The following is a 12,736-nucleotide window of genomic DNA, read 5'->3' as shown; positions in this document are numbered from 1 at the left end:
GCGGTAACGGGACAGCTCTATTCTCTGTGAATACAGCCAGAGATTATGGTAACTTTAGCCATATTAGCCGTACAGCTAATATATAAAATTTTACCCACATTCCTTAAAAAATGTAATTAATTCACAGTGTCCTCAGTGGCTCAGATGCCGGAGTCTCGTGTGTTCTTTGGTACATCCAACAACAGAACATTAGTAATGTTTTTGTTTTGAATACTCAAGCTAGTTGATAGGGCGAGTAAACAGAAATGGCGTCTCTGTGTTTTCACTCAGGGGTGTGTCTATGCTAAAATGGCAGATCATCAACAGTCATGGCCGGGGTTATGTAGGAGTAGGGGGAAATATGAAATGAGAGACTAATAATTATTGATGGGGATTATGAAAAAATGTAGTGTGTGTGGAATTACCATTAGGCTGGTTGTTTACACACACATCTGAACATCTTATAAAAGTGAATTTTGCATAATAGGTTCCTATATTTTGCATATAGATGCATGTTACCTAAACATTAATGAGTAAATGTTTGTAATATATTGTGATTCTGTTGATTTACTAAGGGATTGGAGAGATTCGGGTCATTAGTAATCAAGGCTATTTTTAATATTTCAGGGGGTTTTATCATCAGTGTTTCATAACTATCAGCAAATGTAAACTCAATAGGCTAGTTTGGTTTCAAACACACATTTGTGTAATTGGGCTTTTGTCTCAAAACCTTATAGTTACTGAGATATAGGCTAGTCTTCTGTGCTGATATGCTAATTAAACTAGCTTCCACTATAATTCAAAATGCACAAAGGAAAATAGTTTACAGCCCAAATAGTTGTGGCAGTTCAAGTGTCAGTGTGTTTGACTGTCAAAGGAAAAAAAGTTGCATAAATAATTCTGCGAGGGTGGCGTGCACGTGCATGCCTGCAGCTGAATTCGTCAGCAGAAGCGCGCCGGGCAGCCACGCGCGCACAACAGCGACAGTCAGCGACGCGCGCGAGCAATAGAGTTCAGCTCATCTCAACGCAACAACAACACATCACATCCACAGACGGGAAACACCTGGATGGATATATCACTCATGGCAGCACAGGTAGGATTAACGTTTTGGTCATGCAATGGTTTTCTGTGCGTAACTGAGAGTAATTAGTGGAGTCCCAGATTTGCTGTGGAATTGCGTGGTGCGACACTGCTCGTTTGGCTTAATCATAGCAGTGTGTTTCAATGTAGCGGAACTTTTGGTAGCTGATGTTTGAGTGTTTTAAAACTACATTATTCGAGTTAAAGGGAGACACTTTCAGACTTAGGGTAATAATGCATTTCAAATAGACTTTAAAACATAGCCAAAGTAAAAAAATGTAATCAATAACATTTAGAAAATTGGGGATATTCTGAAGAGTATCAGTGCAGTTTGCAATAGAATGAAAGGGGACCCAAACAAATGCCTTCCATTAATTCATTAAGTAGTTTCAGTTCATTTGTTTTAAATTGAAACATAATACATTATGAATAGTACACCTGGAAAGGCTCAATGAGTGTCATGAAGCATCTGGTGATGATGCTGATTAATCAACCTGCTTTTCCTTGGGCTCTTTATTATCAAGTGTCAGAATGCTAATTATAATTGGTTACCGGTCACATCTGTTCCCCAACTCATACAGTCCCGGTCAGAGATGATAATGCATGAATCTGAGTATATGTTTGGTGTATAAGCTTTCCACTGATGTAAGGTTTGTTAGGATAGACAATATATGGCAGAGATACAACTATTTGAATATAATCTGGAATCTGAGGGTGCAAACAAATCTAAATATTGAGAAAATCACCTTTAAAGTTGCCCAAATGAAGTCCTTAGCAATGCATATTATTACTAATAATACATTTTTGATATATTTACAGTAAGAGATTTACAAAATATCTACATTGAACATGTATTCTTATTTCACTTATTTCTGTGCCATAGTTATTATATTGATTAATAATAGATAGCTAATCTGTGTGCTTTGTACATGTGCATTTCAGAAATGCATAACATGTACAAATCAATTTAAATTGTAATGTTGATGCATTTTCTGTGAAGCTGCTTTGAAACGATATGTATTGTGAAAAGCGCTATACAAATAAATTTGAATTGAATAGAACATGATCTTCACTTAATATCCTAATGATTTTTGGCATGAAAGAAACATTTATAATTTTGACCCATACCATTCAGAGAACTTAGCTGGTAGATGTGAAACATTCGTAACACTAACTATGGCAAGCTGGGACCCACTTTATATTAAGTGGCCTTAACTACTATGTACTAACATTTTAATTAATTATTTAATACAATGCACATATTGTGTACATACATGTCTTTACATTGTACTTACATTTTTAATACATACCTGCATGTAATTACATCTGTAATTAATTTCTTTAAACTTACCCATACCAGCACACCTGTCCCTAACCCTACCCTTAAACTTACCCACACCACCACACCTGTCCCTAACCCTACCCTTAAACTTACCCACACCACCACACCTGTCCCTAACCCTACCCTTAAACTTACCCATACCACCACACCTGTCCCTAACCCTACCCTTAAACTTACCCACACCACCACACCTGTCCCTAACCCTACCCTTAAACTTACCCACACCACCACACCTGTCCCTAACCCTACCCTTAAACTTACCCACACCACCACACCTGTCCCTAACCCTACCCTTAAACTTACCCATACCACCACACCTGTCCCTAACTCTACCCTTAAACTTACCAAACCACCACACCTGTCCCTAACCCTACCCTTAAACTTACCCATACCACCACACCTGTCCCTAACTCTACCCTTAAACTTACCCAAACCACCACACCTGTCCCTAACCCTACCCTTAAATTTACCCACACCACCACACCTGTCCCTAACTCTACCCTTAAACTTACCCATACCACCACACCTGTCCCTAACTCTACCCTTAAACTTACCCACACCACCACACCTGTCCCTAACCCTACCCTTAAACTTACCCAAACCACCACACCTGTCCCTAACTCTACCCTTAAACTAACCAAACCACCACACCTGTCCCTAACCCTACCCTTAAACGTACCCATACCACCACACCTGTCCCTAACCCTACCCTTAAACTTACCCATACCACCACACCTGTCCCTAACCCTACCCTTAAACGTACCCATACCACCACACCTGTCCCTAACCCTACCCTTAAACTTACCCATACCACCACACCTGTCCCTAACCCTACCCTTAAACTTACCCATACCACCACACCTGTCCCTAACCCTACCCTTAAACTTACCCACACCACCACACCTGTCCCTAACCCTACCCTTAAACTTACCCACACCACCACACCTGTCCCTAACCCTACCCTTAAACTTACCCACACCACCACACCTGTCCCTAACCCTACCCTTAAACTTACCCACACCACCACACCTGTCCCTAACCCTACCCTTAAACTTACCCACACCACCACACCTGTCCCTAACCCTACCCTTAAACTTACCCATACCACCACACCTGTCCCTAACCCTACCCTTAAACTTACCCACACCACCACACCTGTCCCTAACCCTACCCTTAAACTTACCCATACCACCACACCTGTCCCTAACCCTATCCTTAAACTTACCCATACCACCACACCTGTCCCTAACCCTACCCTTAAACTTACCCAAACCACCACACCTGTCCCTAACCCTACCCTTAAACTTACCCACACCACCACACCTGTCCCTAACCCTACCCTTAAACTTACCCATACCACCACACCTGTCCCTAACCCTACCCTTAAACTTACCCACACCACCACACCTGTCCCTAACCCTACCCTTAAACTTACCCATACCACCACACCTGTCCCTAACCCTACCCTTAAACTTACCCACACCACCACACCTGTCCCTAACCCTACCCTTAAACTTACCCACACCACCACACCTGTCCCTAACACTACCCTTAAACTTACCCACACCACCACACCTGTCCCTAACCCTATCCTTAAACTTACCCATACCACCACACCTGTCCCTAACCCTACCCTTAAACTTACCCATACCACCACACCTGTCCCTAACACTACCCTTAAACTTACCCATACCACCACACCTGTCCCTAACCCTACCCTTAAACTTACCCATACCACCACACCTGTCCCTAACCCTACCCTTAAACTTACCCATACCACCACACCTGTCCCTAACCCTACCCTTAAACTTACCCATACCACCACACCTGTCCCTAACCCTACCCTTAAACTTACCCATACCACCACACCTGTCCCTAACCCTACCCATATCCCACCTCAATATCAGCAAAAGTGTTTTGCAATACAGTATGAACACAATAAGTACATTGTACTTATTTTTTTTGTAAATACATAGTAGTTAAAGGGTTAGTTCACCCAAAAATGAAAATTCTGTTATTAATTACTCACCCTCATGTCGTTCGACACCCGTCAGACCTCCGTTCATATTCGGAACACAAATGAAGATATTTTAGTTGAAAGCTGATGCTGAGAAAGGCTTCAGATTGGCCTCCATTGGCATTCAGTACATTCACACTTCCAAGACCCATAAAAGGCACTTAAAACGTCATTATAAAGTCCATCTCACCACAGTGACTCTACAATAATTGTACGATGCGACGACAATAGTTTTTGTGCGCAAAAAAAATCAAAATAACGACTTTATTCAACTTGTTCTCCTCTTCCGTGTTTGCCTCCACGACGCATGCGCGAGAATATGACGTAGCGCCGGGGTTCGGTAATCCATGAAATCCACACTTTAGTCCCATTTTGAGAACTACGCCGAGACCTAAAGCTCGATCAATGTAGAATTCATCAGCTTAGACACGCGCGTCTTCCTCTGCTGTAAACTAATCGCTTCTGGGTCATGTGTCCGAACGCCGGATCTGCGTCATATTCTCGCGCATGCGTCGTGGAGGCAAACACGGAAGAGGAGAACAAGTTGGATAAAGGTGTTATTTTGATTTTTTTTGCGCACAAAAACTATTGTTGTCGCATTGTAAGATTATTGTAGAGTCACTGTGGTGAGATGGACTTTGTAACGACGTTTTTAGTGCCTTTTATGGGTCTTGTGAGTGTAAATGTACTGAATGCCAATGGAGGCCTATCTGAAGCCTTTCTCAGCATCAGCTTTCAACTAAAATATCTTCATTTGTGTTCCGAATATGAACGGAGGTCTGACGGGTGTCGAACGACATGAGGGTGAGTAATTAATGACAGAATTTTCATTTTTGGGTGAACTAACCCTTTAAGGCCACCTAATATAAAGTGGGCCGCAAGCTGTGCAACATTTAATCCTTAAAACGTACTAGTATCTATTTTCATGCTACTAGTACACATTTTTTAGATACAAATATCTATCCCATTAAGTACTAGTGCTTATTCATGAGCTACTAGTGCTTATTCATTATCTACTAGTGCGTATTCATTATCTACTAGTGCTTATTCATTATCCACTAGTGCTTATTCATGATGTACTAGTGCTTATTCATTATCCACTAGTGCTTATTCATGATCTACTAGTGCTTATTCATTATCTACTAGTGCTTATTCATTATCTACTAGTGCTTATTCATGAGCTACTAGTGCTTATTCATGAGCTACTAGTGCTTATTCATTATCTACTAGTGCTTATTCATGATCTACTAGTGCTTATTCATTATCTACTAGTGCTTAGTCATGAGCTACTAGTGCTTATTCATGAGCTACTAGTGCTTATTCATGATCTACTAGTGCTTATTCATGAGCTACTAGTGCTTATTCATTATCTACTAGTGCTTATTCATGAGCTACTAGTGCTTATTCATGATCTACTAGTGCTTATTCATCTACTAGTGCTTATTCATGATCTACTAGTGCTTATTCATTATCTACTAGTGCTTATTCATGAGCTACTAGTGCTTATTCATGAGCTACTAGTGCTTATTCATGATCTACTAGTGCTTATTCATTATCTACTAGTCCTAATTCATGATCTACTAGTGCTTATTCATTATCTACTAGTGCTTATTCATGAGCTACTAGTGCTTATTCATGATCTACTAGTGCTTATTCATCTACTAGTGCTTATTCATGATCTACTAGTGCTTATTCATTATCTACTAGTGCTTATTCATGAGCTACTAGTGCTTATTCATGAGCTACTAGTGCTTATTCATGATCTACTAGTGCTTATTCATTATCTACTAGTCCTAATTCATGATCTACTAGTGCTTATTCATTATCTACTAGTCCTTATTCATGATCTCATGAGCTACTAGTGCTTATCCATGAGCTACTAGTGCTTATTAATGAGCTACTAGTGCTTATTCATGAGCTACTAGTGCTTATTAATGAGCTACTAGTGCTTATTAATGAGCTACTAGTGCTTATTCATGAGCTACTAGTGCTTATTAATGAGCTACTAGTGCTTATCCATGAGCTACTAGTGCTTATTAATGAGCTACTAGTGCTTATTCATGAGCTACTAGTGCTTATTAATGAGCTACTAGTGCTTATTAATGAGCTACTAGTGCTTATTCATGAGCTACTAGTGCTTATTCATGAGCTACTAGTGCTTATTCATGATCTCATGAGCTACTAGTGCTTATTAATGAGCCACTAGTGCTTATTCATGAGCTACTTGTACTCATCCATTATCTACTAGTGCTTATTCATGAGCTACTAGTGCTTATTCATGAGCTACTAGTGCCTATTCATTATCTACTAGTGCTTATTCATTAGCTACTTGTGCTTATTCATGAGCTACTAGTGCCTATTCAGTATCTACTAGTGCTTATTCATTAGCTACTAGTGCTAATTCATTATCTACTAGTGCTTATTCATGATCTACTAGTGCTTATTCATTATCTACTAGTGCTTATTCATGATCTACTAGTGCTTATTCATGAGCTACTAGTGCTTATTCATTATCTACTAGTGCTTATTCATGATGTACTAGTGCTTATTCATTATCTACTAGTGCTTATTCATGATCTACTAGTGCTTATTCATGATGTACTAGTGCTTATTCATGATGTACTAGTGCTTATTCATTATCTACTAGTGCTTATTCATGATGTACTAGTGCTTATTCATTATCTACTAGTGCTTATTCATGATCTACTAGTGCTTATTCATGATCTACTAGTGCTTATTCATGATCTACTAGTGATTATTCATTATCTACTAGTGCTTATTCATGATCTACTAGTGCTTATTCATGATGTACTAGTGCTTATTCATGATGTACTAGTGCTTATTCATTATCTACTAGTGCTTATTCATGATCTACTAGTGCTTTTTCATGATGTACTAGTGCTTATTCATGATCTACTAGTGCTTATTCATGATCTAGTGCTTATTCATGATCTACTAGTGCTTATTCATGATCTACTAGTGCTTATTCATGATCTACTAGTGCTTATTCATGGTCTACTAGTGCTTATTCATGATCTACTAGTGCTTATTCCTTATCTACTAGTGCTTATTCATGAGCTACTAGTGCTTATTCATGATCTACTAGTGCTTATTCATGATCTACTAGGGCTTATTCATTATCTACTAGTGCTTATTCATGATCTACTAGTGCCTATTCATTATCTACTAGTGCTTATTCATGAGCTTCTAGTGCTTATTCATTATCTACTAGTGCTTATTCATGATCTACTAGTGCTTATTCATTATCTACTAGTGATTATTCATTATCTACTAGTGAATATTCATTATCTACTAGTGCTTATTCATGAGCTACTAGTGCTTATTCATTATCTACTAGTGCTCATTCATTATCTACTAGTGCTTATTCATGAGCTACTAGTGATTATTCATTATCTACTAGTGCTTATTCATTATCTACTAGTGCTTATTCATTATGTACTAGTGCTTATTCATTATCTACTAGTGCTTATTCATGAGCTACTAGTGCTTATTCATGATCTACTTGTGCTTATTCATTATCTACTAGTGTTTATTCATGAGCTTCTAGTGATTATTCATTATCTACTAGTGCTTATTCATTATCTACTAGTGCTTATTAATTATCTACTAGTGTTTATTCATGAGCTTCTAGTGATTATTCATTATCTACTAGTGCTTATTCATTATCTACTAGTGCTTATTCATTATCTACTAGTGCTTATTCATGAGCTACTAGTGCTTATTCATGATCTACTAGTGATTATTCATGATCTACTAGTGCTTATTCATGATCTACTAGTGCTTATTCATGATCTACTAGGACTTATTCATTATCTACTAGTGCTTATTCATTATCTACTAGCGCGATCCCTCAAGATGGCGGCGCGAGTAGTTCGCGAGGCTCCGGGTCTCTCCAGATTCTGCAATTTTGCGGTATTTTTCCTGCTCATCTCGGGTCTGTTCGTTCAGAATAGTTGTGCCTTAACATCGTACACCCGTGGTGAGATTTTGGATATTGGTTTGCGAATTTCCGACAGTTTTATGGACAATCTTCGACTCCTTCCTGAGATCGCTAGAACACCCGAGGCTATGCACTCTGCCCGGCCGGGCGGAAGTGCTCGCAGGCGGCGCCGAGATCGTAAACAAAGGCGGGGAAGACGCGGTGGTCTGAGAGCTAAGCTAAGGCTAAAGCTAAGGCTTACCCCACATCGGCTCTCTTTACCCAGTATTTTCCTTGCCAATGTACGGTCGCTAGTGAACAAAATGGAGGAGATTCGACTCAGCATCACACACAGCAAGAAACTTTTGAACTGTAACGTCCTAATCTTCACGGAAACCTGGCTAAACGGCGGAATACCGGACACCGCTATTGAGCTAGCGGGATGCCACACGCTCCGGGCGGATAGAACATTAGATGGCTCCGGTAAGACCAGAGGTGGTGGATTGTGCATTTACATTAACAAAGCCTGGTGCACAAACTCTGTTATTGTTGGCAGTCATTGTTCAGCTAACCTGGAGTTTCTCATGGTTAAATGTAGACCGTTTTATCTGCCGCGAGAGTTCACTTCCACCATTATAACTGCAGCCTATATTCCCCCGGATGCTGATGCCAAGCTTGCTATGAAAGAACTTCATGCAGCCATCAGTAAACAACAGACTGATCACCCGGAAGCTGCTTTTATTGTTGCAGGTGACTTTAATCATTCAAACTTAAAGTCAGTGCTACCCAAGTTTCACCAGCATGTTTCCTGCCACACCAGAGGAAACAAAACCTTAGACCACGTGTACACAAACATGGCGGGAGCTTACGTTGCGACACCCCTCCCCCACCTGGGACAGTCAGACCACATCTCTTTGTTCCTCATCCCCAAATATTCACCCCTCATCAACCGTGTGAAGCCATCAGTGAAGACCATCAAGGTGTGGCCTGCGGGGGTTGATTCCACACTCCAGGAAAGGTTTCTACACACAGACTGGAGTATGTTTGCTTCTCAAGCCACCAGTGGCGCTCACACGGACATTGACTCCTACACCTCCTCTGTATTGGATCATATCAATACCACCATTGACAGTGTTACAACCCAGAAACAGATCACCACATACCCAAATCAGAAGCCATGGATGAACAGGGAAGTGCGACTCCTGCTGAAGTCACGCAATACTGCCTTCAGATCAGGAGATGCACAAGCCTACAGCGCATCCAGAGCAAACCTGAAGAGGGGCATCAAAAAGGCCAAGCACTGCTACAAGCTAAAGATAGAGGGTCACTTTTCCAACTCTGACCCTCGACGCATGTGGCAGGGCATCCAGGCCATCAGTGACTACAAACCCACCCACTCCACCCCCGCAGCCACTGATGTCAACTTCCTGAACGAGCTAAATCACTTTTACGCTCGTTTTGAAAGAGACAACAGAGAAACTGCCACCAAGCTCAAACCCTCAGCTGACCCACCAATCACACTCTCCTCCACAGATGTCTGCAAGTCACTGAGCCGGATCAGCGCGCACAAGGCTGCTGGACCAGACAACATCCCTGGTCGTGTTCTCAGGGCATGTGCGGAGCAGCTCGCTGAGGTTTTTACAGACATTTTCAACCTGTCTCTTGCCCAAGCAGCTGTACCTTCATGCTTTAAACGCACGTCCATTGTGCCAGTGCCAAAACACTCTAACCCGAGGTGCCTTAATGACTACCGCCCTGTAGCACTCACACCCATCGTCATGAAGTGCTTTGAGCGGCTGGTCCTGGAACACCTAAAAGACTCTCTACCATCCACATTGGACTCACACCAGTTTGCCTACCGCAGCAATAGGAGCACAGAGGATGCCGTTTCCATGGCACTGCACTCTGTGCTCACTCACCTGGACAATAAGAACACTTACGCACGCATGCTGTTTGTTGACTTCAGCTCAGCATTCAACACTGTCATCCCAACCAAGTTAATAGCCAAACTTGGAGACCTGGGCATCAATACCTCAATGTGCAACTGGATTTTGGACTTCCTAACTGACAGACCCCAGAATGTTCGTTCAGGATCCACCTGCTCCACATCCATCACACTCAACACTGGTGTACCACAGGGCTGTGTGCTAAGTCCGTTTCTCTACTCCCTCTTCACCGCCGACTGCAAGCCTGTGTATGGATCTAATTCTATCGTCAAGTTTGCGGACGACACAACGGTGATTGGTCTCATCAGCAACAACGATGAGACTGCCTATAGGGAGGAGATCCAGCACCTGGCCACATGGTGCGCTGATAATAACCTGCTCCTCAACACCACCAAAACGAAGGAGCTCATCGTGGACTTCAGGAAGGAGTCAAGAGGCACACACGACACCATCCACATCAATGGAATGGCTGTTGAACGTGTCTCCAGTTTCAAGTTCCTGGGGACCCACATCTCGGCGGACATGTCGTGGACGACCAACACCTCCAGCCTGGTCAAGAAGGCTCACCAGCGCCTCTTCTTCCTGAGGACACTGAGGAAGAATCAGCTCTCCTCGGCTATCCTGGTGAACTTCTATCGCTGCGCAATAGAAAGCATCCTGACCAACTGTGTGGCAGTATGGTATGGGAGCTGCTCTGTTGCGGAGCGCAAGGCACTGCAGCGGGTGGTGAAAACTGCCCAGCGCATCACAGGGACTCCACTGCCTGCCATCGAACACATCCAGAGGAAACGCTGTCTGCATCGAGCTCGCAGCATCCTCAAGGACTCCTCGCACCCAGCCCACAGACTGTTTTCTCTCCTGCCCTCCGGCAGGCGTTTCAGGATCCACCGGACCAGGACCAGCAGACTTAAGAACAGTTTTTTCCCCAGAGCTGTCTCTTTACTGAACTCAAACCCCCGCTGATCCACTCCCCTCATATACTGATAACTCTCCTACCTCACATCCACCTTCACTTTGTTATTTGCACTACCGACTCTTTATTACAGTAACAACTGTTTACTTATTCATTTTGCACTACCACACCGTAACTGGATTATGCTCATTTGCACTGCCGACTGTTATTTACAGTACCTACTGTTTACATTTGTATTTTGCACCGTACTTCTAACTGTAATATGCAATCACTTCCACTACACTTTTACACTTTTTTTCGGATAGCTTCTGTCCATAATTTATTGCACTACCTTAATCCACTGCCATATTCCTCATTTTAGCCTAACATATCATTGTATACCTCTATCTGTAAAATTCTGTTTATAGTAATAGCCATCTGTATATTATATTATATTCATAGTACATATCCACCTGTAAATTCTGTTTATAGTATTAACCATCTGTATATTATTCACTGTACATATTCACCTGTAAATTCTGTTTATAGTAATAACCATCTCTCTATTTATAGACATATTTATATATACTCAGTACATATCCATGTCCTGCACTTATGCAAACGTTGTATATCCTGCACTTGCTGCTATTGCACTTCTGGTTAGACCTAAACTGCATTTCGTTGCCTTGTACTTGTACTTGTGTAATGACAATAAAGTTGAATCTAATCTAATCTAATCTTATTCATGATCTACTAGGACTTATTCATTATCTACTAGTGCTTATTCATGATCTACTAGGACTTATTCATTATCTACTAGTGCTTATTCATGATCTACTAGGACTTATTCATTATCTACTAGTGATTATTCATGATCTACTAGGACTTATTCATGATCTACTAGTGCTTATTCATGATCTACTAGTGCTTATTCATGATCTACTAGGACTTATTCATTATCTACTAGTGCTTATTCATGATCTACTAGGACTTATTCATGATCTACTAGTGATTATTCATGATCTACTAGTGCTTATTCATGATCTACTAGTGCCTATTCATGATCTACTAGTGCTTATTCATTAGCTTCTAGTGTTTATTCATTATCTACTAGTGCTTATTCATGATCTACTAGGACTTATTCATTATCTACTAGTGCTTATTCATGATCTACTAGGACTTATTCATTATCTACTAGTGCTTATTCATTATCTACTAGTGCTTATTCATTATCTACTAGTGCTTATTCATGATCTACTAGGACTTATTCATTATCTACTAGTGCTTATTCATGATCTACTAGGACTTATTCATTATCTACTAGTGCTTATTCATGATCTACTAGTGCCTATTCATTATCTACTAGTGCTTATTCATGATCTACTAGGACTTATTCATTATCTACTAGTGCTTATTCATGATCTACTAGGACTTATTCATTATCTACTAGTGCTTATTCATTATCTACTAGTGCTTATTCATTATCTACTAGTGCTTATTCATGATCTACTAGGACTTATTCATTATCTACTAGTGC

The 12,736-nt window shown here is 41.0% G+C and overlaps 1 protein-coding gene across 1 annotated transcript in view; it reads left to right on the top strand.

Annotated features, from left to right (window-relative positions):
* Positions 1 to 955: 955 nt before the first annotated feature.
* LOC307131915 (uncharacterized protein) overlaps positions 956 to 12,736 on the top strand; it is a 72,179-nt gene continuing 60,398 nt past the window's right edge. Inside the window, exon 1 of the mRNA XM_079825953.1 lies at positions 956 to 1,075. Within this exon, the coding sequence (XP_079682079.1) occupies positions 1,049 to 1,075 (27 nt within the window). The 5' untranslated portion in view covers positions 956 to 1,048. The remainder of the gene's footprint in view (positions 1,076 to 12,736) is intronic.

The sequence above is a fragment of the Gobio gobio genome (genome assembly GCF_949357685.1).
Source record: "Gobio gobio genome assembly, chromosome: 9".
NCBI classification, from domain to species: domain Eukaryota; kingdom Metazoa; phylum Chordata; class Actinopteri; order Cypriniformes; family Gobionidae; genus Gobio; species Gobio gobio.
Note: the sequence above shows the minus strand (reverse complement) of the source record. Positions and strands in the feature narration are given on the sequence as shown.